The 27,877-nt window shown below is 36.0% G+C and overlaps 1 protein-coding gene and 1 pseudogene across 1 annotated transcript; both read left to right on the top strand.

The window, feature by feature from the left end:
- LOC122333157 overlaps positions 1-21,643 on the top strand; it is a 29,238-nt pseudogene extending 7,595 nt beyond the window's left edge.
- A 2,844-nt stretch (positions 21,644-24,487) lies between these two features.
- Positions 24,488-26,448, top strand: LOC122333159 (cystatin-B-like). The gene is made up of 3 exons (XM_043230662.1): positions 24,488-25,032; positions 25,968-26,069; positions 26,221-26,448. The coding sequence occupies exons 1-3, from the start codon at positions 24,958-24,960 to the stop codon at positions 26,365-26,367; spliced, it is 324 nt and encodes a 107-aa protein (XP_043086597.1). The 5' UTR covers positions 24,488-24,957; the 3' UTR covers positions 26,368-26,448.
- The last annotated feature ends 1,429 nt before the right edge of the window (positions 26,449-27,877 follow it).

Below are 27,877 nucleotides of genomic sequence, written 5' to 3'. Positions count from 1 at the left end.
TTATGCACGGGTCTGGAGAAACACACGATTTAAAACACGTATCCAAAATAAAATGGAAGGAAGGAAGAAAACACGAACATTTAAAAGGAGTTTTTGTGTATTTGCATATTTTTGAAAAATATATTCTCTAATATATAAATATCAGAATATATTTTACACATGTTTATATTTTGATTTTAAGTAATGTTTTCCGTATTTTAAAAATGCACATTTTATACGAGGTAAAATTGTTGCTTTAAAGTTAGGTTTTATATATTGATAATAATACAAATTTATATAATATTAAAATATTGACATTTTGCATATTTTCTAAAAAATTTGTGCAAAAATATGCATTATAATGCGTTTACGTTTTCATTTAAAGTTCAATATTTGTTTTTGTTTAGAAAAATATGGATTTTTTTATTTTATACTTTTTTCCATTTTAATTTTACCTTTATGACTTAATAAATACGAACAACTTGCCATATAAAACGCATATTAAGCATTTTTTTTTTTTTTTTTTTTTTTTTGAGCAAAAAGTCTAAATTTTTTTATAATATTTTTTTCCTCTTATTTCACATACTGGAGACAATGGAGATATATTGATCTTTTTGCTGTGTGGTTAAAAAAAGTCTAAAAAACATCTTTTGTGTTCTGCAAAAGAAATGAAGTGAAACGGATGACTTAATAATACTTGCCACAAAAGTGGTATCTGCAAAAATCCAAGTATTTTGTATAATTGTGTGCCGTCACGATGTTTAGCGTATGAGAACATGTACTCTACACATGTAGTTCTGTTAAAGACGTCAAAAACAATCACCGGATTGCGGTTGCATTTGGTCAGAATCCCAGAGCTTTGTTGTGCGCCGAGTCGGAGTTCATGGTGTCATTTGTCATTTTGCAGATGAACACATTTTTAAAGCAGCTCCTCATCAGGGACTCGGAGCGCCTGTCATGGTGTTATTTGCGGTTTGCCGTATCTCAAATCTCCAGGGTGTTTTTTTGCACAGCTCAGCTCTGTTTTATAGCGGGTGAGATGGGCTCAGATCCAGATCTGGATGATCGGCGGCGGCTCTCATGTGGTCTCCATGGTGACGTTTCGTCTGTGACCCCGTCACGACCTCGCATGGCCCCAAACGTACTGAAACCGTAGGGTGTGCTGTTGAAGTTCATCCAGGACTGACATCACGCTGCTGACTGTATCCTGCCCCTCATCATCATCATCATCATCATCAGCGACGGCCGTCTCACTTTCTGATTCGCGGCCAGTATTCTGGATGAGTTGAGAACATGAAAGACGTGGGCCGCTGCAGGTCCGAGGGTCTGGAAACACTACACATGCACCAGAGTGGAAAATGAACTTCACCCAGCAGACACGGAGACTGCTGAAGGAGCACTTCCAGAGGATTTAGGAATCTATATGCATAGGTTTTCCAAGCTTGATTCCACCATGGAGTAAAACATAACGTTTTTTTATTCCATAATTTTGCACATAAATGCAAGTTTATATAAATTGTCTTTTTCTTGCAGTTTTAGTTTTCTAATTTTGCAGTACCATTTGACAGTTTTTTATATTTTACACATTTGACTTTTCTCAAAATTCTGAGTTTAGAACATGGATTTTTATTTATTTATTCGTCTTTTTACGTCTCACAATTTATTTCTTTTTTTCTTCTGAATTCTGAGCTTATATCTCACAATTCTGCTGTGTTTTCTCCATATTGCAAAAAAGTCTGAATTATAAAATATAAACTTTCAGAATAGGACTTTTAGTACTTTTTCTATTCTGTGACAGAAATCGGTGATTCCCTAGATTAGATGTGCTGTTAGCGTGTCGTAGTGCTCTCAGAAACGTATACCAAGCTTGCCGCAGTGCATTCTGGGATTGGTTTACTTGTGGATGCACGTGGTGCTGCTTCTTTGTAATTCGTCCAGGCCGTCATTTTGCTGCCTACTGTTTGGAAACAGTCGTCGCATCTGGAGCTTTGGTTTGGAATAGCTTGCCATCGTCTGGTTTCTGAACTCTCAACCTCCGTTAAGTCGCTCCGGTCTCATCGCTGAAAATCTCTGTTTACGTGACTCAGAAATGCTGTTACGTGCAAATTAGCAGTGAATGATTGATTGCCGCTATTAGCGCTTCCCCGGGGATTTCTCCACACCCACCGGTTATTGACTCAGAATATTTCACCTTCCTTAAAAACAGTGTGATATCCTGAAAGAATCTGTTCTTTTCTTTCACAAATCCCCTGAATGCCGTTTCACGTCGTGGAGTTGCTGTTTTTGGCGGTTTCTGTTTTTTGGTCTTTGGCTATCAGTACACGCGATCTGTCTTGCGTTATTTAGTGAGGCTTTTTCTTCAGCGGCGCCCGTCGAGTTAAACCAGTTCATTTTTCCTGGAGCTTTTTTCGGATTTCGTTTCTGCAGATGTCGTTTAACGATTTGAAAATATTCGGTGTTTTGATTAATACAGACACGGAGACATTAATCATTCGTTCGAACATAAACGTAAAATAAAGCATTGAACGTTGCGCCATTTTTAGTCTGGTTTTTCACCCAGCGACAGGTTTTGATAATTCGCAGACAAATGTTCGAAATCGGTGTTCAAAATCCCGCGGTGTGAATTGTCACTTCCAGTCTCGTACGAGATCTCCAGTCTGACGCACGCAGTTTCTCAGTTACCTTTTTATGATTTTTTTTTGTGTGTGTTTTGAGAAACGTTGTTTGCAGACCAGACAGAGCTTTCTGCGATTCTTTCTGTCGTGAAATCATGCGTCCAAAATCGTACAGTGTGAACTTGGCATGATTAAACAGACTGTACAGCGTCTCATTTCTTTAACAAGATAACCTCAAATAAAATGATAACAATAAAATATACAGAAATGGTAACTGTTACAAAAATCTAAATAATTTTCTGTAAATCATTGTCATTTAATTTTTTTTTTTATGCGTTCCGTAAACATTAATATTTGTATTTCCTAAGGTTTTTATTCACTTGTGTTTTAGTTTCAGCTAATTCAATGCATCAGGATTAACTAAATGAAGATGAGGAATGCTTTGGCCGCCAACTGACTTAGAATTTTATTAAATGTATTAAATAAAAAATTACAAATATTTTTATAATTAAGTTTATTTTAACTAACTTTTTTTATTTAAAGTCAAAAAATTATTTTATGGTTTTAGCATAGTGAAAAATTCCGTTTAATAAAAAATCTGCCCATAATGGACAAAAAATAGTTGAGACTGACAAGTAGTTGACAGCGAACATATATTTATCCATTCGGCTTTCAGCCCTTTTATCCAAAGCACTTTTATTCAAACTTTTTTCTTTCTTTCTCTCCTCCTTTCGGCTTCATTCAATCCCTGGGAATCGAACCCATGACCTTGTTTCAGACACAGTAACTTGGCTGCGCGGTGTGTTTATTTTGAGCGCTCGTTTCCAGACCTCACCATACATTGTGCCAAAACGCCATTAAAGGCTGTTTTTTTGCATGTTCTGTGCGTTCTGAATGTCAAATCATAGTTGATGGTGTGGAAATAAGAGATTGCAGTTCGGTTTATTGGATTAACAATCGGCCCCTTCTGCTCCTCTATAAAAACGTGAAATGTTATCGGCCCAACGGATCCCGTTTGGGTTTTTCTCCTCTAGAAAAGCCAAATGCAAGCATGAACAGCATGAAGAGTGTTACATCACCTCTGAGGCCCGTAAGCTCTTTTATAGGGAAGTGTTTTGAAAGGTGAAGTGGTTGCAGTTTAGTGTTGCATGATCTTTTTAGTCTCTGATGAAATTGTACAGGCGCAGGTCAAGTCAATGAATACAGACTAGGTGTAATTATGCGTTAATGAGCTTGTGGTTTTTATACTGTCATTGTTATTTATGAGCCATTTTTGCTGTTTCTGTCCAGCAAATTTGGGGAAACTGTAGATAGCACATCAAACTGTTTAAAGAAATAATAAAAAAAAAATTAAATTACAGTACATCGGTTGCTCACAATAGATGCTCTGCAGTGAATGGTGCCGTCGACGAAAGAGCTGATAAAAGCATTATTTTTGGCTTCACAAGACATTAACTGATAGACTAGAGTGATGTGGATTACTTGTGTATTATTGTGATGTTTTTATCAGCTGTTCGATTCTGACGGCACCCATTCACTGCAGGGCATCCATTGGTGAACAAGTTATGTGAGGCTGTGAGTACATTTTCATGAAACTTTAATGTTTGAGCGATTCATAGCTTGCATAGAAAAGAGCAAAAAAATATCCAGTTTTCCATTATTTTATTAATTTATTTTTTAATGAAAAGTGACTTCTATTACAGTAAAATCAGTTTTGAGTGTTTAAGGTGGCACTGTTGCTAGAGCCTTAAATGATGCGGTGCTTTCATTGATGTGTCGTGTTTTGGGGTTTATGGCAAATCCGATTAAACTAAATTCATCCTCAAAAGCCGCGCATTCAGCCTAACGTTAGTTGGTTTTGAAATATTAAATGCACCACCCTGAAGCTCAGTGGAACTTGTGGAGTGTTCTTGGTGAGACTTTGCTTGTCTTTCCATTACAGACTGTCTCTGAAAATTGAACCCGGGAACAGCTCGCCACGCATGGCCACATCCAAAGAAGATCTTGCAGGTAAGACAGCCTAAATGTCACGATTTCTAGAAGTTTACACACACACACACATATATATATATATATATATATATATATATATATATATATATATATATATATATGCACATTAGTCAACATCCTAACATCCTAAAACCTACAACCAGAATGCATTCCACTTTTTTGATCCACGTCAAATGTGTATGTCAAATGTGTGTGTGTGTGTGTGTGTGTGTGTGAGTGTGAGTGTGAGTGTGAGTGAGTGTGAGTGTGTGTGTGTGTGTGTGTGTGTGTGTGTGTATGTGTGTGTGTGTGTGTGTGCGTGTGTGTAGTTGGCAAAAGGAGTATTCATTTTCTTTTCTTTTTTTATTGCTCAAAAGCTTTTTAAAAATAAAAAAACTCTGTTTAGCATTTATTTAACACAGAAATCATTCTAATACCCTCATTTGCTGCTCTAGAAACCTTACTATCAGTCTTAAAAACGTTTGTACTGAATCATGTTTTTGTACAATTACTATTTTCAAGATTCTTTGATGAATAGAAAGTTCAAAAGAACAGCGTTTATTTAAAAAATATTTTCTTTTTATTTTGATCTATTTAATTCATCTTCCTTGAATAAAGGAATTCATTTCTTACTTAAAATCTTACTAATCCTAATTTTAACTTCCAGAAGACATTGTATCCATTATGCTGTCCGGTCTGAATGAGGTCACTGGCCCCTGGTGGTCGAGTTAATGAAGGGCTCTGGGGGGCCGAGGGGCCCCGTCCTCTTTAAGGGCAAGGAGAACTGAATGTGGACAGAGAAAACAAACAGCACGTGAATGGCTCTCTACGGAGCCTTCATAATCCCACCATTACAGCTCCTTGAGCTCAGAACAATAATCACTGAGTAACAGCTGACTGGAGGACCTCCTCAAGCTCCATCGCAAGGGCTAGGCTATTTTACAGTTTCTCAACTGTTCGGTGTAATTTTATAAAAGTGCTTATGGTCATCACATTTCCCACAAACCAATGCCAATAGTTTTGTTCCAGCTCATAAATCAATAGGTAGGTCCTGTTTCTTCTGCTCGCCAAGGGTGCATTTATTTTATCCAAAATACAGTGAAAACATTAATATAGTGGAATTATTACCAATAATATTATAAAATGTAAATGTTTTTTTCCTATGAACAAAGCTGAATTTTCTGCAATCTGATTAATGTCCATTATTTTATTTATTTATTTGTATTAATAGAATGTTCAGAAGAACGTCATTTATTTAAAGTAGAATTTTAGTAAAACTATAAAAGCCATTAATGTCTTTTGATTAATTTAATGCATCCATGCCAAATAAAAGCATTAATAATTTCTTCTTCTAAAAAAGAAGACTCTTTCCAACCCCAAACTTAGTATGAGAGCTCTGATTCATTTTTTTATAAATCAGTTAATCTGTTTCAATTGGAATTAGTGTTCTGAATATAAAATATAGGTAACACTTTATTTTACAGTTACAATTAGTTGTTTTTTAGCATGCATATTATTAGAATATTATCCATTAGTGCTAATTAAGCACATATTAATGTCTTATTCTACATGAATTTATTCTACTTCACTAATCCTACCCAATACCTAAACTTATCAACTACTTTACTAACTATTAATAAGCAGCAAAATAAGAATTTATTGAGGAAAAAGTCATAGTTAATAGTTAACAAGGGTTACCTATTCTAAAGTGTTACCAAAATATATTTATCTTCATATGCTGTTGTTATATTGGTCCATGCAAATTAAAGTGCTTAAATATTATTATTATTATTATTATTATTATTATTATTATTATTATTATTATTATTATTAATAAATATATTTGCCATTATTGAAAGACGTCAAATGTTGCATATCATATATAATGTTATGTGTAGGATTTATTTACCAGTAATTTGCTATGGTTAGTAATAAGTATATAATAATTTTCAGTCTAATTTTTCTAGCCCAAACTACTTTGTGTGTTTTGGCCCATGAGCGCATTTGTGCTGAAATTGAACAAACTATAATCGAATAGCTTAATGAACTAGAACCTCACATGATCCTTAACGCTGGATTATTCACTAGCAAATGAGATTATTTCATGGCACGTGTAACTGAAATGGTCTGAGCCATTTTTGCGTACGTTAGCCACGATACGAGCATATAGGTGTGCGTTTCTAGTCCTCTTTGAACTGCTTGAAGTCGTTATTGTAAAAGCCGTAAGTTACACGCTGGCATTGTAAAACGCTGCCTGGCTGTTGATCGTGAGGTCTAGTCACGCGACGACGTGAGGAGCCAACAGCGGCGTAACCAACTCTATAGGTTTCCATGTTCATAAACGATAATGTTTGTAGAGTTTCCTAGGCGACCTCTCTTGCCATTTAATAGCGCGTCCATTCTCGTTCCAAAGCCAGAAGTGAACATCTAGACTTTATGTAGTCAGAACGTTTTCGATTGTTAAATAAAGACGTCAACATTTTTCCCCCGTGAAGCATCATGCCCTTCTGAGTATCACCACCAGATGATCTGAGCGAGTGTAATGTAACACAGCGCTCCGGGATACTAAGACCATTTGGCTTTTGATGTGTCATTCTTTCCTTTTCATTTTATTCTTGAGTGCCAGTGTGTGACTTCAAGAAATGTTTGGTGCATGTATATCTGTAATTTTCCTTTATTGAATGAGATGCCTGTGGCCACGTCTCAGCCGCATGGTTACATCACAGCGAGGACTGGGCGGACGAGGTCTTTCCTAGAGTCTCGGGGTGACTGGCTGTTATATAACCCCGTAAGATGTATTTGTGAAGACGTCCAGCCAAGGAAATGAGATCTTGCCACGAAACTCAGGCCAGAAAACAGAGCAAAACATGGAACAGCCGTTTAGACACACCTACCCTCTTTATTTTCCACATTCGGGAGTCAAAGTAAAGTTATCGAAAGTATGAAATAACTCAAAACGAAGTGTGATGTTGTGAGCAAAGCACGTTCAACCGGGCAAAACAAATGACCGAGTTGTCTAGATTCCAGCTCTGCTCATTCGGTGTATTCTTGGGATGTTCTTGAATGCTATTGAGTTGTGAATATACATATTTAGTAGATTAGATGATTCACTGGCCAAAGAAATTCATCATTACATATACTCATGGATGGATGGATGGATGAATGGACTGCTGATGGAAAAAGATGGATGGATGGATGGATGGTTGAATGGATTGATGATGGATGGATGGTTGGATGGACTGCTGATGGAAAAAGATTGATGAATGAGCAGATGGTTGAATGGACTGCTGATGGAAAAAGGATGGATGGATGACAGATGAATGGTTGAATGGATTGATGATGGAATAAGGATGGATGGATGGTTGAATGGATTGATGATGGATGGATGGATGGATGGATGGTTGAATGGACTGCTGATGGAAAAAGATTGATGAATGAGCAGATGGATGGATGGATGGATGGTTGAATGGACTGCTGATGGAAAAAAGATTGATGAATGAGCAGATGGATGGATGGCAGATGAATGGTTGAATGGATTGATGATGGATGGATGGATGGATGGATGGATGGATGGATGGATGGATGGTTGAATGGACTGCTGATGGAAAAAGATGGATGGATGGATGGATGGATGGATGGATGGATGACAGATGAATGGTTGAATGGATTGATGATGGATGGATGGATGGATGGTTGAATGGACTGCTGATGGGAAAAAGATGGATGGATGGATGACAGATGAATGGTTGAATGGATTGATGATGGAATAAAGATGGATGGATGGATGAACATAACAATACATAGATTGAGAGAATGATAGATGGTGAATTGATGTATGAAAGAATGATAGATAGACTGAACAATAACAATGGATGGATAATGGAACAATAGATGAGTAGAACAATAGAATGATGGATTGGTGATGGATGGATGGATGGATTGAACCATAGATGCATAGAACAATGGACGAATGGATGATAGAATGATAGATAGACAGAGAGTTATTCATCATGTTTCTCTGACTATCACTTAGTTTTGTGTACAAACGTTCCTGTGAGTTTAATTCAGCAAAGACCCATTAAACTGATCAAAACTGACAGCAGAGACCTTTATTTATATCAATATCCACAAAAGTATAAAGACTGGTGTAATGATGCTGAACATTCAGCTCTGCATTATAGAAATAAATTACATCTTAATACATGTTACAATAGAATTCAGAATTCAATTTTGAACGGCAATAATATTTTACCATTTTTTTACTGTGTTTTTGATCAAATAAATGCAGCCCTGGTGAGCTGAAGACTTATTTGGGCCTCTAACGTCACCTAAATCTCTCATTTAGTAACAAAAACAAAAGAAACACATGCTGCTACATGACTTATATTTGACATACAAACCTTTCTGACCTCCACGCAGGAACATATGTGGCTAAACACATGGATCAGCGTCTACAGACAGGCCTAGATTGATCGCTGACATGTACCGCTGAACTCAAAGCATGTGTCTGCCACCTAATTCACTTTGAACAGGGGAAGAACAGAGAGATTTGGAGCATAAACCAGACAAAGCGCATTCAGAAAACCTTCTTCTCCCAGCAACTTTTAAATGTTTTAGTGCTAAGCGTTCGAGTAACTCGAGTACTTTAATGTTGACCGTTAAAACATGTTAAAGTATGCTAAATGCTTTTGGAGCAATCCAGTACAAATCCTTTCAAAGTGAAAGGTCAAATGTGAGGTCAAATGCAATTGCCTCCAGTGTCAGCTGTGCTTCACATATTGGGTAATTAATAAGTAGGTGATTAGTAAAGGGTCACGATGAATGAAAGCGTACGTCTTGCCAGTAGAACCTGCATAAAAGCAGCCAGTAATTGCAGTTTTGAGCTCTGGAGTTTCCCTGAGTGCCGCCAGCTTTCCCTCTGGTGCTTAAAATCATATTCTTTTGCCACATTTTATTTCAAAGCAGCGAATTATGAATGATTGGTGAAATGAGGACGTGATTTTGGTTGGATTTGATCCTGCGTGTCCCAAAACAGCACCAAAGTGTTTTACTGTAACTGTAAGGAGTCTCAAGCGCATGTAAATATGCCATTTATTTTACAGATACTTTCTTAGTAAATAAATTTTTTGTTTTGAAAATTAATACCTCTTCAAATGGTTATTATAGTAAATATTGGGTGAATTTATTTTAATATATATATATATATTATATGTTTTATTTATATATATATATATATATATATATATATATATATATATATATATATATATATATATATATATATATATATATATATATATATATTTATATATATATATATATATTTTATATTTTATATTTTTTTATATATATATATATATACGCCTAAAAAAAGTTGAGATGATCAGTATTTTTTTCCATTTTTACAATAAAAAAACCCCTTGTAGTTTATGTCTTATTCATTGCATAAAGAGCACAAAAGTAACTCCACACCACAGAGAACATGTTCACTTTTAATTATACTTAATGGCTGTTTCTACTTAAAGGTCTGTGTTCTAATTCGCTGACGCTCCAGAAACGCCTGCGTCGAATCAGATCTCTCCCCGCCGTGCCGTTTTCATTGTCAGATGGAAAATCCACTCCAAATATGGCTTTGGTTTAATGAGTTGGTAGTCAGACTCATTAATGAAGCTTTTAACAAGAACCAGGTGAAGATCATTTCCTAAACATCCCACTGAGACGTTCAGGTATTTACACACCACGAAACGCGGAGTAAAAGCGTGGTCTGACCCAGACTGGAAGAGAGCGATCATGGTTTAAGGCTCCGGCGCCCATTACATGTGTCTTCTGGTGTGTAAGTGTCTCAGCGTGCTGTCCTGCCATGTTTCCACTTTGCCGGGATACCTGAAGGTGTTTTTGTTCACTCTGTTAAGAGCCCGAGCCTCTCTGAACGCTTGTTTTGATGGGTTCGCGTGATGAGATAATGAAGTTTAGAGGGAGAGTTCATCCAAACATGTGCTCACCCTAATGTGCCTCCAAACTATGACTTTCTCTCTTATGTCAAACACAAAAATATTTTGGTAGAAAGTCATTGTTTGGAACAATATGAGGGTGAAATTTTATTTTTGGATGAAGGATTGCTTTGAGTAACCCACGTGAACTGTTCAGACTTTTCACTTTGACACAAATAAGAGTTATACTCCATTTGGATGAAAGCATCCGCTGTAAATATGCTGAACTATTTCTGCACTATTAGTTACATGTTAAAGTATTCTACTGCTGATTGCATTGCTCATGATTGTTTTCCAAAAAAAAAACTATCCAAATGTTTCAATAAAACTTCAATAAAGTGACAAAAACACAACAGAATTACTAAATTACACTAATATAAAATTTAAAAATTATAATAACAACCCTGGTTTGCGTGTAAATATAAAATGGAAATTAAAAAAGAAAGCTAAATATTAAAAAATTTGAAGTAAAATGAAAATAAACAAAGATACAAAGATAATTCTAAATATTAATAAATACTATAATCCTAATATAATATGATAAAATGTAATGGAAAAAATATAAAAATAGCACTGGTCACATGTAAATGTCAATAAAATGAAAATACATAAATAGAAATGTTACAAAATGAAAATATAAATATTTTATTGTGTATATAATACAATAAAATTTCATTAAAAATACTATACTATATATAATATGAAACACTGGTGTCATGTAAATGTAGAACTGAAATAAAATAAATTAAAGCTAAAAATAAATCTTTATTATTTTTTTAAAAGCATGTTAACTAAACTAAAATTAAAATATTAGCTGAAAAAATAAAAGCAAGTATAAATGATATAACAGTATATGAACAGTACTAAAATACTGGTTCACTAAATGCAGCAGAAGAGAAGCACGAGCGAGGCTCAGAGAGCATGTGAAGCTCACTGACGGGAACATGTGGATGGTTTCTCTGGGGAACCTCTCCGTTTTCCTCTCTCAGGACTGAATAATCATCGCTGCCTTGAATCTGTCTCCCTCAAGAGGACTGGAGAATGTTAACATTTGTGTAGCGGCTGTGATTGCTAAAGCAGAGGCTCCGCTGACAGAGAGCCTCCACGTGCTTTCTTTCTTTCGGTTTCATTGAGTGCGACGCTGAGAACAATCAGGCATGTTCAGAGCCAAACCCACTCTCTCTCTCTCTCTCCCGTCTCTTTCATCCAGGTCCGTCTGAGTTGTCTCTATCGGTCAGGTATAATCGACGGCCCACATGTCCGGACGCCACCGTGGGGGTTCATATCCCCACCCCGCCGCCCTCACGCCACCGGAAGAGCCACAGCCTCGGAAACGCGTCAGTATCGTCTCTACACACACACACACACAAACACACACACACACACACACTCTCACATACACACACACACACACATATACATACACATCCTGTATTTTTGAAGAAATGAATACTTTTATTTAGTAAGGATGCATTAAATTGATCAAAAGTGCCGTTTGTTATAAAACATTTATAACTCGACATTCATGAGATCATTTTCAACCATCCCTCAGTTTCAAAATAAATAAATAGTCGTGCAATTGGAAATAAAGAGGCCCAACTTTCTAGAGGATTTAAAAGCATTGCTCTTTTGTATTGATTTATTCTATTTTATTTTTCTATTTCACTGTCAATTTTATTTTAGTATCCCTATAACGCTTATAATACTTAGATACTGTTTATTAAATTAGACGTATACATTCAAAAATCCAACCAACCACCAAACTGGCGTTATTGCAACTGCGTGACATTAAACCTGCAGCACGTTTGTATTTAGTTCTTCAAGCGTTCTTTTCCCTGGAAACACCATCTCACTCCTGGTGATGGTTTTCTGACCGTCTCTCACAGCATGATGTGGCATTTCGGGGTGGTGGAGAGCAAAAGTGCGACGTTTCCCATCGAGAAACCACGTCACCTGCTGGACGACAGCTTCCTGGAGTCTCAGAGTCCAGCGAGAAACAACCGCACAGCTCTTCTCTGTGTCCAACGGCGTCTCTATAGGTATCAGGAATGCACCAGCTTTAAAGCATCTTGAGCATTTCTGAAATCGGCCCTCAGTTTGAAAATAAAATGGGGTTAAATAATGCAATTATAAATAAAAATTATAAAAAAAGTAAAGCTTTATTACTGTTGTTAAGCCATAATTATTTTCATAAGACATATTGTTTCAAAGCAGCTTTATATATATATATATATATATATATATATATATATATATATATATATATATATATATATATATATATATATATATATTCATTTTTTTATAGGTGCATAAGATGCATAAGAAGTCACACAGCCAGCATTTTTCATATAATGTCAAATATATTTCTTGTTTTATGTGAATGTACAGCATATATGCATGTCAGTAAATTAATATATATTTAACAGGATTCAGTGAAAACCTCCTTGAAATTTGTTCTAAATACTTTGGAGACGGTACTACTGTACTAGTTTTGATGATCTGCTTATGTATTTCTGATATAATTTGAGACAACTGATTTCTGATATCGTTGCATGCGTTGTCTTGAAAAGGAGCAGAAAATACATTATGTCGTCATGGCAACAGAATTGAAAGACTAAATATAACTTTACAAAGAGAAAGTCAGTAGGATCCCATGCAAACTCATGCATGTCCCGTTCTCTATATCAGGCATAATGTGCTTCCATATCATAAGTCCATTATTGTATCTGCTGGAAGTCAAAATGAAGTGTTATTAACGTTATTCCACAGCTAATTAAGTATCGTACCCTGAATATATTTGTGCTGATTGGCCAGCAAAAGGTGCATCACTTCACAGGACCCAAGTAGCTTATTAAAATAACAGTTTAATAAAGATCTGATGTTTTAATATGACAGCGCTGTGGCCCCACTCAGCGAGGTTTGTGTTTTTCAGGCAGCAGTCAGAGCTCGTTCTGTGAGGATCTTTCTCCGGGGTCGAGAGGTGAGACTCTGTCTGTTCAGTTTTGTCTTGTTTTTGCGTCTAAACATCATCTGCTAATAAGACTAATAAGTGCTGCATTTTTGGTTTTTAAAATAAAGTCACATTTGTCGATGTTAACGCATTAACTAACTTAAATGAGCATTACATTTATTAAAGTACATACTATAACATTAGTGAAATAATAGCTTTCATGCAACTTTTTCATGCTAAGTTAAAAACTAGATTTTTATGTGCTTTTTTTTTTTCCTAGCTCAACAGTACTGATTGTTTTTGTTGTTGTTCATTCATTGTTTCCGGTTATAAATGTATATAAATGTTTAGCATCTATATATGTCCATTCCACAGGAAACACATTGATATAAACACAAATAACTAAACACAGCAACACATCTTCTGAAACACACATTTTTCTGAGCAGCTGAAGATTTAAGGAGATCAAAACCGTTTAACTTTCTTTCTCCTATACAACTTTTGCATTAGTGTTGAGTCTGGTGAACTCAGAAGACCCTGTGGTTAGTGCACAGCTGTGAAATAATGCTTTTTGGAAGTTGAATTAGTTTTAATTGCACGGAAAAAGAAAATGAATAAATGATAGAATTGTGTTATGCATTATATGAACAATCCCTTTAACATCTGCACAGGTTCATTCAGACATGTTTTACAGCTTTCATTCAGTTCGGTCAGAGAGAGAGAGTCCGTGAAAACAATATTCGGGCCTAAGTTTGAGATTTATGAATTTTTAATTCAAGTTTTAACAGAGGAACGTGATTCAGATTAGCCAGCCATACGTTAGTTCTGAACAAAGTCATAAAAGTAAGACAAAAGTCGCTTTTCTTTTTATTTTTACACAAATCGGTAGTTTATATTTTGCAATTCTTCCATATATTTATATAAATACGCTAATTCTAAGCAATTTGAATACTGTGTGTTTTGAATGATTAATATGATCAAATAGATGCATGCAGTTAATCTTTTTGGTTTGTTTGTTTTCATTTTATTTATTTAATATTTCTTGGGGAAGGGGAGCAGAACTCCCGCCTGATTATATACGACTGTCAATATATATGGCATTAATTTCTTTAGTTTGTAATCCAGTATAGAGCGTTGAGCGTTTAGAGATGTGTAGTATTGGTGTGGGTTGAACTCATCTGTGTAAACAGGGGCCGCATGTACGCCACTCTGGGCCCTAACTGGAGGGTCCCTCTCCGCAGCTCCCCCAGAGGCCGCAGCCATGCCCACAGGTACAAACCCCTGCCAGGGTCAAAGGTCACCTCCTCCATTCCTCTGGGGCATCGGGTTCACCTGTCTTGGCATGCAGAGTCTCCTCTTCAACATTCCAGTTTCCCTCTCTCTGAAGACTGTCACGTCTGTCATCTGTTCTCTCTTTATCCAGCTGTCAGACTGTCATCATCTCAGGATGGTCGTAGAACTGCATTTGTAGAAGAGAAAAAGCTCTCGTCCAAAACCTAACCTGTGGGCTTGCGGTCCACGCTCCCGTCCTGTCTACCTAGACGACTTGCTTCTCATGCAGCTCCTAGCTAACGTGACGCTGTACACGAGCAGCGGTCAAATAGTGCTCCTCGTGTTTACGTGTGCATTCAGTCTTTTAGCAGAGGGGGCTTCAAACTGGGGTCTGCAGCAAAGTTGAATGAAAAATTCAATCACAAAAATGAATGACATTAAAAATAAGCATTAAATATAATGCATTATTTTATAGTAAACCAATAATTAAATAAATTAGATTGGAACAAGTTTTTTCAAGGATTTAAACACATGAAAATAAACAATATAATGACTATAATATAATATAATATAATGAATATATAATATATGATGAATTTGAGTGTGTATACATACTGTATGTTTGTGTGTGTGTGTACACGTACATACAGTAAATATTTTGGAATATATAAATATATAATAAAATGAAAGAATGTATTATAATAAAATTAAAAAGTGTGTGTGTGTTTATTATGTATATATATATATATATATATATATATATATATATATATATATATATATATATATATATATATATATATACACTACATATATATTATATATATACATATACAGTATGTATTTTTAATATATGCATATATTAATATTCATATTATTTATTTATTTATTTATTTTAAATACCTTAAAAATATACATTTATTTTTGTTTAATTGTAATTAATCATTGCCCAGCACTAATATGGATATATGCAAGTATGTCAGTTTGAGAGTGTAGAGGATGGCAGGTCTGGTGTTTTAAATTAAAGGTTAAACATGTTAAATGGTAAAACATGTCAAACTAATGTGTGGAGGAAAAGCTCCTAGGTTTTGAAACAGAGCTGATGTGTTGTGAGTGGGGTGTTTGGTCTTTCTGTCCTCCATCAGCGCTTTCTTTCCTCTCTCACACTCACTCTTCACCTCAGCCTGAGCTTTCCAGCAGCTCCATCACATCCTCACATCAGATGTGAGCTGGACCGTCTGCAGCAGCGCGCGCTCTCACACTCACACACACACACACACACACACACACACACACAGTGGTAAGGTATTGGACTAATGTGCTTCTCTCCGTCCAGTCCTTCGGTAGCAGAGTCCAGCCTGGCTCATGGAGAGTCCGGTGGAGTCGTGATGGAGGGGGCCACTGAAGAGGAAGACCCTACTGAAGGAGGAAGAAACCCAAGGTGAACAGGAAGGAAACAGACAGGAGTTTAAATATTTGCCAATATTCAGTATTTAAAGATATCTATGAATGCGCTTTAAAATTGTGCATACATGACATTTACACTACTTATGGCCAAAGTTTTTTTTTTAGCAATTATTAAGGGCTTAATGCAACTGCCCTCAATATTCTATACATTGTACATTTGTTATATATATATATATATATATATATATATATATATATATATATATATATATATATATATATATATATATATACACACACAATGTATGGACTATTGAGGGCAGTTTATTAACTCCTTATATATATATATATATATATATATATATATATATATATATATATATATATATATATATATATATATATATATAAAAAGGTCAGCACATAAGGCCACAACTCAAACTCAGCTTTAACTTTATTCTGTAAAAGATTCATGATATTTCAGAAAGTCTTCACACTGATCATCAGGTGTGTCAATTTTGGCTTAGTTCGATTAACCAAATATTTAACTCAAGCGCTCCATCTAGTGACCAGCATCTAAAAATATTCCTGCAATTACATGAAAGTCTTTACCGTAAACTTCCACCGCGTTGCACGTACAGATCTGATCAGTTCAAAGATCTTTGCGATACAGGAGTTTAGAGTTCACATACGTTTAAAGAGCATTGCCCAATTATTAGTGTGCATTATTCTTTGTATGTTGTTTGTTTTTTATTCAGCTGGCCTCCTGGACGCGGTACTGGATCACACTGTGTGGTTCCACTCTCTTATTCTACGGATCCAAAGCTCTGCGAGCCGCAGAACGGAAACATGTGAGGGATGCAAAGACTTTTTTAAACGTATTTAAATAGGTAAATAATAACCTTCCTCTGTTTGACCCAGTACAAGTCTTCACCGTGTAAGAAGGTGTGTGTTCTGGGCTGGATGGCGGTGCTGCCGGACGATCCGGCTCAACCCAACATCTTCCAGCTCAACGATCCTGACAAAGGTGAATCTGGTTCACTGAGGGATTCTGTCACAAAAGCGCTCGTTCAGTCATTGTTAAATGAAGTAGAGTAATCGATATGGGTCTGTGTTTCTCAGGGAATGTTTACAAGTTTCAGACGAGCGATCGCTTCACTGCGATCATGTGGCACAAACACCTGGAGGAGGCTTGTCGCAGAAGAAGACCGCAGGTACCACAAACATGAGCAAAACCTCCTTTTATTCCACTATAAATGTCACTGGACCAGTACCTTTTCCTTTTTCATTGATAGCAATCTGGGTAACACTTTGAGGTGTCATAATACAGATGAATTACCTCATTTGGTACTTAGTAGTGCATGAAATAAAATCAAACTAAGTTATGTAATACAGTTCCCTTTCATAGGTCTCTCGATGCTGCAATGACGATTATCGCGTATGGGAGCACGAATGTCTAAAGCCTGTATTATGTATACGTGCACCTAGTATAACCTAGTGTGACCTTAAAGACTGTCCTTCTGATAGCATTGTCCTCCCTTTAAGAGAGTTGGGGACTTGCAAGCACTTGTACGGACTGGTTACGGTTCGTTTGCGGCAGAGGCCGGATTATATCCCTAAGGTCACTTCGAGCACTTTTCGCTTTCAGCAGGCGGTCTTGGAGGCTTTACCCCCGTCTGATGTGGGAGTAGGGAACCTCGGCCTTCGTCCCGTAAGAGTGCTGAAGATTTACGCGGAGCGCACGGCTTCAATCCGACCAGCTGTTTATCGGTTTCAGAGCCAAAAATAGAGGACGTGCTGTCACTAAGCAACACTTAGCCCATTGACATATCGTTGGCCTATGAGCGGGACTTCCATCATCGCGGCATCGAGAGACCGATGAAAGGGAACATCTCGGTTATGTGTGTAACCACAGTTCACTGAATAGGGAACGAGATGCTGCGATACCGTCCCTGGAGAGTGCTCTTCGTCAATGAAATCTGGCACGCAGGTGTACTAGGTGCACGTATATGTAAGCGCTATTTGGCCAATCAGATTCAGAGTTGCTTATTCCTGTGTATTTAGAAAGGTATTACATATATTTAAGATGTTTAGTAATGGGTTAAATCAAAGTAAGGTGCTGCTGGATAAGGTGTACAGGATAGACACACATAAAGCACACTTCAGTAGAATTTTTGATGCACTTTATTTGAAGTATCTTATGCCTGTGTAATTGAATGTATGATTACGTTGTATAAGGTCCGTAACACATTTGTGACAATCTTTTGGTTACTTAAGTAGCTGTGTAACAGACTCGGACGGTAACAAATGAGTAACAGTAGCAGCCTATTACATCTACATAATTACAAACTGTTACGTAACGTAGTTACACAGTAAGTACATTTTGTTTTATGTAAGTACAACAGCTACTACTAGGTCATTTCTGTCATGGACACCTTTAAATAATGTGTTACCCAAATCTCTATCTTTTAATGTACTGAAATGCGTGTTTTAGGGGTAAATAATGTTTCCGAGAGTGTATATAGAACAATAAAAGTGAGTCTTGTTGGAATATCAAATGAATGGAATTAGTATAGAGAGCAACACATTATGAAATGCTTATTAGTTTTAATGCATGTAATGTAATGTTTTCATGCATGTAATATTAATTTTAAATGACTGTAGATGTACTATATAATGCAAAATAATGAAACAAATTAATTTAGCTTTTTACTGTTCTTTAGCACATACATATATATATATATATATATATATATATATATATATATATATATATATATATATATATATATATATATATCAACTTTGTGTTCATCAAAAACTCCTGCAGAAAAAATGTATCTCAGTTTCTACAGATATATAGGGCAGCTGTTTTAAACATTTATAATAATCATGTTTCTTGAGCAGCAAATCAGCATATTAGAATAATTTCTGAAGGATCATGTGACACTGGAGTAATGATGCTGAAAATTGAGCTTTGGTCACAGGAATAACTTTTCAAATATATTAAAATAGAAAGCAGTTATCTTAAATTGCAATAATATTGCCTATTTTATGGTATTTTTGATGAAACAAATACCGCCTTGGCAAGCTGAAGAGACCGATCTTACTCAGACTTTCAAATGGTTGTGTATTTGTGTGATTATTAATGTGTATTTAATATCATAAAAAATATATTTTGATTAAATGGGTTCGTTTAGCTACTTTGAACAGATGTACTATAATTAGAAATCACTGTGCTTTCTCTTTTCCCTCCAGATACCAGCCAATCTCATGTCTTTTGAGTAAACAGACTCGTGCCTGAAGACATTTATAAGGTGCCAAAGGCCTACAGAGACGGAGAAGAATGTGTTTGTTTCAGCGAAAAGGATGAAAAAGAGCAAAAACCTTCCACGAGCCGCCGGACACGCGTCTAACTTCAAGACGTCCGTTACAAAGCTGGACGCTAAGGGAGGCAGGTCGAGTCTTTTCTGTGGAGACTTTCGGATCTCAAGGTGTTCGTGTGCCTTTCGGCGGAGTGCATCGGGGATTTAAATGAACCAGAAGCGCGGGATGGCCGCTTTTGTGGTGATACGAAATGAGTTTTAGAGAGAAAGCGAAAACGCGTCGCCCGTAGCAGAAGATTAAAAGCCAAACTAATTCGCTCTTAGAGCTGCAACAAACAAACCCCAGCCGGATCGGGAAAAGACGAAGGCTTAAACCGGCTCGTGATACTCACTGGTCAAGAGCGGTTTAGTTGCAGACCGATCACCTCCTACCAGCGCGGTGGGTTTCGTTTCTGGTTAATGTGAAGATGCTGGTTGAAGGAGGTTCGTGTGACTTGTTTACATCAGAGATTCTGAACCCACTTCCTGTTTTAGTCGTTTTATACTCATGAAAGCTTGTTTTGGGCTTTAAGTATTAACTAATTATTACGCCTTTCCTGTCGAATGAAGGTTTCGCTCACAACTTAAACCAGCTGTTCGTATTTGCTACATCCGTTAGGATTCCTTGCGCATTAACCGGAGAACACCGTTTTTATGACGCGCAACGCAATCGATATTAAAACATCTCACAAAAACAAGAGCTGCGTCTTTTTAATGCGCGTCGTTTAGAAATCCTAAATATTCACGCAAACGTATCGGGTGAATCTCACAAAACCTGTCATAAAAATTGTCCGCGTCATATTTCACCCCAAAAGTTAATAGAAGGAAATGTTTTATATTTTGCACAAAGAAAGTAAGGCATTTTTTAAGGTATTTAAACAGATTTAATCCTCACGTTCTCGATACTGTAAAACAAACAAAAACACGTCTTTTACATTTTAAATATTTATACTTTATGGTACTATATTTAATTTAATTTATGGATTTTTTTTTATTATTATTATTATTATTGCACTTTTTATATTTGAATACAATAAAACTTGCTTAGAATCTACTTGAAAATAAAGTCTCAAGCTTTAAAATAAAATAGATGAGTAAGAACAGACTGAAGTTTCTTCGTGCAAAACGTGATTCTTTATATTTATCTGTTGATTTTTGGCGTGAAATGTGCTCTGGACGTGTTTTCGTGAGATTTATCCTGGCAGCTGCATGTCTGCAGTTTGATTTTCGAAGAGACATCTATTCTTTTATGCCTTGTTTGGTTTTTAGTCGAGACGAGACGCTCACTTAGTTGTAGTTTCTATCTCGTATGTGGTTCTGTGCAGGACTGATGATTGTACTGACGTTTAATGTGTGTGTTTTAAGCACGTTCGTCTCTGAATGAAGGTTAACTCTTATAGAGCCGCGTCGCGTCTGAAGAAACCCGAGAGAACTCGCTCTCTCGCTCCATTTTCTGTAGTTTGAAGGGTGTTCTTCACGAAATGAAACGTTTGGAACAATAAAAGTCATGCCATGACTCCAGAAACTTGTACTTGAAATATTACTAATGCTGTCACTAATAATCGCGTCAAAAAATACGTTTTTGTTTAATGCGTGTACTGCGTATATTATGTTTACAGGTATATTCGTATAATTTATATTGCGTTTAAATCTTTAATATATAAACGACATCTTTTGTGAGATATATACATGCATGCGTGTGTTTATATACATGCATATTAAATCACGCAGTGCACACACGCAACAAAAACGTTTATTTTAGATGGGATTTATTTGCGATTGATGTAAATACACCGATCACACGACATTGAAGCACCTCGAGGGCGAGTGGCTAGTATTATTTGTCTAGTTTTGCCTTTCTGCTTGAAACAGGCCAGTGTTTTTATTGGACACGAGTGAAACGCACCTGTTCTGTTCGTTTCTGCTGGAACTGTGAATGAACTCTCGTTGTGTCGCCATGTAAATATGTTGCTAAATTATTTCCCGTTTGCCATCGTGGTGCAGTACATTGAGGTTGATCAGCTTCTCGGCTGATTCTTCTGTACAAAGATTAAATGCCAGTGAACATAACCGTCTTGGTGTATGATTTGTCGGTGAACATGATATCTCTACTGTACAGCTGAGATTACTTTGATAGAAAGGAGGAGATGAGAGAGCAGTCTTTATCGTCATTTATTGCAAAGACACAATCTATCATATTTCTTTAATTAGTAAACCTATCATACAGACGCTTAAGTATCATTTTTTATCTTCGTGGAAGGTTAAGAAATGTGTCCAAGACTCAAGTTTGTTCTGATTGTTCTGCCCAGTCTTTTTACATGCACATCAAATTTTAATCGAAACCGTTTCCTTTTTTCTAACCTGAAAAAACACATTGAAATAGTTTTTGAACAATTCAAGGTTCATTAAATTACTTTTCGAGATCTCAAAGATATTGTGGCAACATTGGCATTATCTAAAGCTCCCTTAAGAGACCGTTGTTTAGAGTGAAGAAGATCAATCTGTTTCAAAGTAGTTGATAAGATGTGTGTATGAACACAATAAAATAGTGCCATTAATTCAATTATATCAGGCTAAACTGAAGTTTCATTGAAAGAACATTTTGTTTATGGATTTCTTTTTCGTAGTTTGCATTTATTAAGCATCTAACTCTTAACAAATTGAAGAATTACGACAATTGCGTCATGACCCAAATAAATAAGGTTTCTGTAAACCAATTCTTAGTTTGTGGTTCATCGCTGTTTTTTAATGAAAACGCAGCAAAAGTAAAGACCAACTCATTAATATATGAAGAAATAAAACATTTATTAACAAAAGTTCTCCTGGGTTTTCTCAGCTTGTTTAATAAAGCTTAAGAAATAGTGATATATTACTGTGGTAAGACATATTTACTATTAACTACAACTTTGCTGTTATTAAAACTTATTGAACTTCACCTAACATGAATGAGAGCCTGTTGTTGTCAGTTCTAATCATCTATGTATATATAATATTGTATACTGATTATTTGAAGAGCACAAAACACCTGCAAACACTTTACTGATTGTATCTGTTTTTCTGTTAAGCGTTAATCAAAGTCTTGCGCAAAACTTTGTCTTCTGAAAACCTTTTTACGTGCAGCGCTTTCCAGAGAACCTCAGACGAAACGATCTGCACATACCGGTCATACCTGCCGGTCACTCCAGAAGTGATCAAGATTTGTCTCGGGGTACGACACACGAAATCTCTGCTACTTCTACAATTCTCTGCAGCATTTATTCAAATTTAAAAACAGCATCAGCTGTGAATGAATGCTCTTACTGTAATGTCACCGTAATAATAATGTTTCTCTTTTTTTATTCAGGCCAGGATATTGATTGAGGAGAGGATTCATCATTTTATGTAAATACATCTGTCAGTGTCAACTGATTTGTGTTCGTCTGTATTAAAGCTGATTTCTCTCTATCAGGTGTTGCTTGAGCAAGGTTATTACAGTTTTGCAATTTTAATTAGCTTTCAAATTTGCTAGAAATTTTTGTTTAGTTTTATAAGTTAGTCTCAATAATGCTTTTGTCAGTTTTAGTTTAGTTTTTATTTTGTTTTTATATATTTACATTGAGTTTTCGTTTTAGTAATTGTAGTTTTAGCCTTACTGAGAACGGTACTTGTTCTTGTAAACTTTAATGCATCCTTAAGTCGCATGGCCTGCGCTGAAACTTCTTGAAGCAGGTCAGTCAAAGCTGTCATAAAAGAAAGTTTAGCACATTTGACATCTATACTGTACACGTTATATCAAGTCAAGACACCTTTATTTATATAGCACTTGTAAAAATGCAGATTGTGTCAAAGCAGCTTTACTGAATAGGAAAACAAGAATGCAAAAGGACAATACTAATGATAACTAAATATAATGAAGCATGAAACCAGATGCAATCAAGGTCTTGAAACAAAACGTTGTCTTCTGAAGAAACTTGTTACGTGCAGCTCTTTCCAGAGAACTTCAGGTTAAACAATCTGTACATACCTGTATATGATTCAGCATTTTTTGACGCACTTAACGTCTATGCAACAAACATGAACCGTAACGAACCGTTGCAAACCTCAGAAACTAGTTCTATGCTTTCCAGAGAACATCAGATGAAATGATCCCTAAAACCTTTGACCCGCTCGTCCCTTTCTGAACACGTCCAGAACAGAAGAAACCTGGTTCATTTGATGAGCTGCCAAATGAAACCAATTCATTCCTCAATATTAAACTTCATAACCAAAGCCTTGAGTGTGTTTACTGTAGAGACTTCACAAATACTCTACTCGAAAACCACTCGATGCTAATATTGCCTTTTATTACAACTCTTTGAATATGAAAAGGGACAAATGTAAAGTGAAATGAGGTTAAGATGTAAGACTTTACTAACAATGAATGGATTAAACTCTAAAACAAAAAGCACACGTTTGTTTTTGTGAATTGTGGCGTAATGGTTTTTATACTGTATAACCAGTATGTGCTGTTGTCCTACACCTGAACCTACCCCTTACAGGAAACTACAGCCATTGTTAGATTTTCAAAAAATGCATGATTTATAAGCATTTTGAAAAGTGGAGACACGAGGTGACGTCCTAAAAAGTCTCCTTTTCCTCGTAATACCCATCATACCCATGCCATTATACAAATTTGAGTCCTCATATGTCACCAAAATGCACACACACGCACACACACACACACACACACACACACACACACACACACACACACACACACACACACACACACACACACACACACACACACACACACACACACACACACACACACACACACACATACACACACACACACACACACACACACACACACACACACACACACACACACACACACACACACACACACACACACACACACACACACACACACACACACGTGTACACACACACACACACGCGTATAACACACTTATTTTTTCACATCTACCAGAACTTCTTTTGAACTGTGAGATGATCTTTTTATTATCTATAAAATCCTGAACATCTATGAAATCACACTCACTGGTTAAATCTCACAAAACCTCTCCAAAACATACTCGAGTCAAACCTTACCGAAATAAACAAGTAATAATAATTGCTTAAATTAAATGTTTAAACGCATTTTAAACACAGTTCCACTTTATTTTAGGTGTATTTAACTTCTAAAGTATATACTTGCACCGGAAATGCAAGATTTTGGTCAAACGTTCTTATGGTGAAAAATGTAAGGTGTGTAATTCGTGCAGGCAGCACCTCCCACGGTTCTCCGGGTCATGTGATCTAAACTTTAAAAGTGCAGGACTGTGGTTCTAGGAGTCAGATTGACTGATTGACTCTTCTTCTCTTCTCTTCTCTTCTCTGATCATCAGCACGCTGCAGTGATGTCAAACACTAAACTAGAAGGATGGAGCGAAGTGAAGCTGTTGACTCAAGCGGAGAAAAAGATTTGCCTTGAGGTATGAGACACAAAATCACTCCTAGAATAAACACACTGGTGCTGTAATATTGTTTGCGCAAAATATACTATTTGTCTTGTTTTAGTTTTCGTAAAAAAAAAATAAATAAAATACAGATTGAGGTGGTTAACAATACTTTGCAAAACGACCAGTGAAAAATATTCTTTTACATTTACAATGCAAATCAGATCTTACTGAGTACTGACCGCATTGATGTGGCACGTTTTAAAGGCTTTACCTGTCTACCTGTCTTCGAGCTTCCTTCCTTCAACTCTGTACAATTTTGACACCTGAAAAACACACTGTTTATCACTAACTCTTTAAAACTCTTCATTCCGCCATTATTGCACATGTTGAATTCAGTCCGGTAGCAAAACCAAGTTTGTCATTTTGCAAATACATGCGATTTATTAAAAGAAATTAACATCGCTATACTATGTGAAAAAAAAAATTGTCCTCCCAACTTAAAATTTTCTTGTTGCATTAATTTTTTTCCATTGGCCCAATTGAATTGATTGTTTTTTAATTGTGGCAGCAGTTATATATATTTTGGATAGCTACCAATGAGGCCAGACCACCTGACGGTGATGGATCCACTCATCAGATGCGTTCTTTGTGGAAAGAAACGATGTACTAGATACTCTCCACAACAATCTGCACATTTATGCGCTCCTGAAGATCTTGATACGCACTACTAAAGTCATGCAATTTATCACACGTTTGCATTTGTGTTCAGTTTTCTTAATATGTCTCATTTCTCATCGAACATTAAACCAAGATATTTGAACTCTGTCACCCTTTCTAGCGATCGTCCCTTGCTCTTTTTCTTCGTAGAGACCATATATTGAGTCTTTGGTCGTCACACCCCTATCATCTACTAACTGATATTTATTAAGTATTACCATGATCATAATAATGTTTCTCTTTTTATTCAGTTGAGGCCAAAGATAGAGAAGCAGCGAAACACTACTTTTTTGATGTACATTCCTGTGGTCAGTCGTACTCAGACTGTGAATGGAAAAAATTACATGTTCAAGGTAAATGTTTGAGTTTGTTTGTGTTTTTATGGATTTTGAGCACATGAAACCCGAGGCACGACTCGCTTGCCACCCAATGTGTCCTAGCCATTGTTAACATTGTAGCATGCTAGTTTGTCTTCATCAAACCCTTTTTTTCTCTCTCTGTCAGGTGTTGGTCGGTGTTGAGAAGGATGACTGTGTGTGTGTTCACGCAGAGGCTCTTCCCTGTGATGGAGGGGGAGTGCGTCTGGTTGCAGACGACTACCCTAAAAATATTGAAGACCCGCTGCTTCCTCTTGAAGACCCCAAGAAATAGTCTTCATGTGATAACAGACACATGCAGTGATGGAGGAACAACTGAAATGTTTTTGTATTCCTCAATAATAAACTCTATAATCAAATCCTCCGGTGTGAGTTTTTTCTCTCTGGTACTGTGTGGTTCTGATTGGTTGCTGCTCTCGTAGCGACCCCTTGCTATTAGTTTCTGGAGGAAGACTATTTACTCATTTAAAAAAACATCTTAACAAAAATCTAATTGCTTTCTTGTCCAAAACATTGCACATGCATATATATATAAGTGTATCCACTAACAATATGTTTAGGAAATATTGCATGATTTGGTTGCTTTTCATACAAAGAGGAATTTCAAAGTGTCCAAATTGCTATATTTATTATGCTATAATAATATTGCTATTCCAGAATCGTGTGCATGCGGTTTGGTGGTTAAAATTATTACACTTCTAAATAATATTTCATGTTTAGTGTGAAAAATATTTATAAAATTATATTAATATATGATTAAAAATATATTTATAAAATATTTGCAGCACAGTGAAATGACATGGTTTTGAGTTTAAATAAATGCATTTTAAAAAATCACTTTAACTTTAATTTTTGTTTAAAGTTTTAGTCCACAAACTTTTATTTTCGTGAATTAAAATATGTGCGTTGTCAATAGATAATGTACTGTAAGTGAACAATATAAAACATATAATATAGCTTTAATATAGCACCATCTTGTGGCTCAATTCTCACAAAAAAACATACATATAATTTTGCACATTTATCTCAAATTATTGAAATTACAAGCTGATATTTTTGTATTTGTTTTATATGTGTGTGTGTGTGTGTGTGTGTGTGTGTGTGTGAGTGTGTGTGAGTGTGATAGTGTGTGTGTGAGTGTGTGTGTGTGTGAGTGTGTGTGAGTGTGTGAGTGTGTGTGAGAGTGTGTGTGTGTGTGTGTGTGAGTGTGTGTGTGTGTGTGAGTGTGTGTGTGTGTGTGTGTGTGTGTGTGTGTGTGTGTGTGTGTGTGTGTGTGTGTGTGTGTGTGTGTGTGTGTGTGTGTGTGTGTGTGTGTGTGTGTGTGTGTGTGTGTGTGTGTGTGTGAGTGTGTGTGTGTGTGTGTGAGTGTGTGTGTGTGTGTGAGTGTGTATGTGTCAGTGTGTTTATTTATAGTTTTTAGTGAAAGTTTCAAATAAATCTCAAATAAAATAATTTCCCATTTATAATAGTAATACAAATTATTTTTATGATTTTAGTTTTAGATGACTAATAACTATTTGAAAAACATTAATGTACAGCAAATAGTTTTAAAAGGTATTTTCAGCCGGGTCTATTGCTGTGAAGTCTGTGCTTACAAAATCTTATCAAAATAATACTATGCCATAAGAAAACCTATCATTACCACCTGAAATGCAAAATTCATTATTTATTTATTCATATTTTACTTTATACCAAAAATATGCACATCTGCTATATTATGAATTATACATTTTTGGTCTGTGTTGTCATTTTAGCAGTCAAGTGTTCAGTCTTCATCATCTTCA

The sequence above is a fragment of the Puntigrus tetrazona genome, unplaced genomic scaffold (genome assembly GCF_018831695.1).
Source record: "Puntigrus tetrazona isolate hp1 unplaced genomic scaffold, ASM1883169v1 S000000186, whole genome shotgun sequence".
NCBI classification, from domain to species: domain Eukaryota; kingdom Metazoa; phylum Chordata; class Actinopteri; order Cypriniformes; family Cyprinidae; genus Puntigrus; species Puntigrus tetrazona.
Note: the sequence above shows the minus strand (reverse complement) of the source record. Positions and strands in the feature narration are given on the sequence as shown.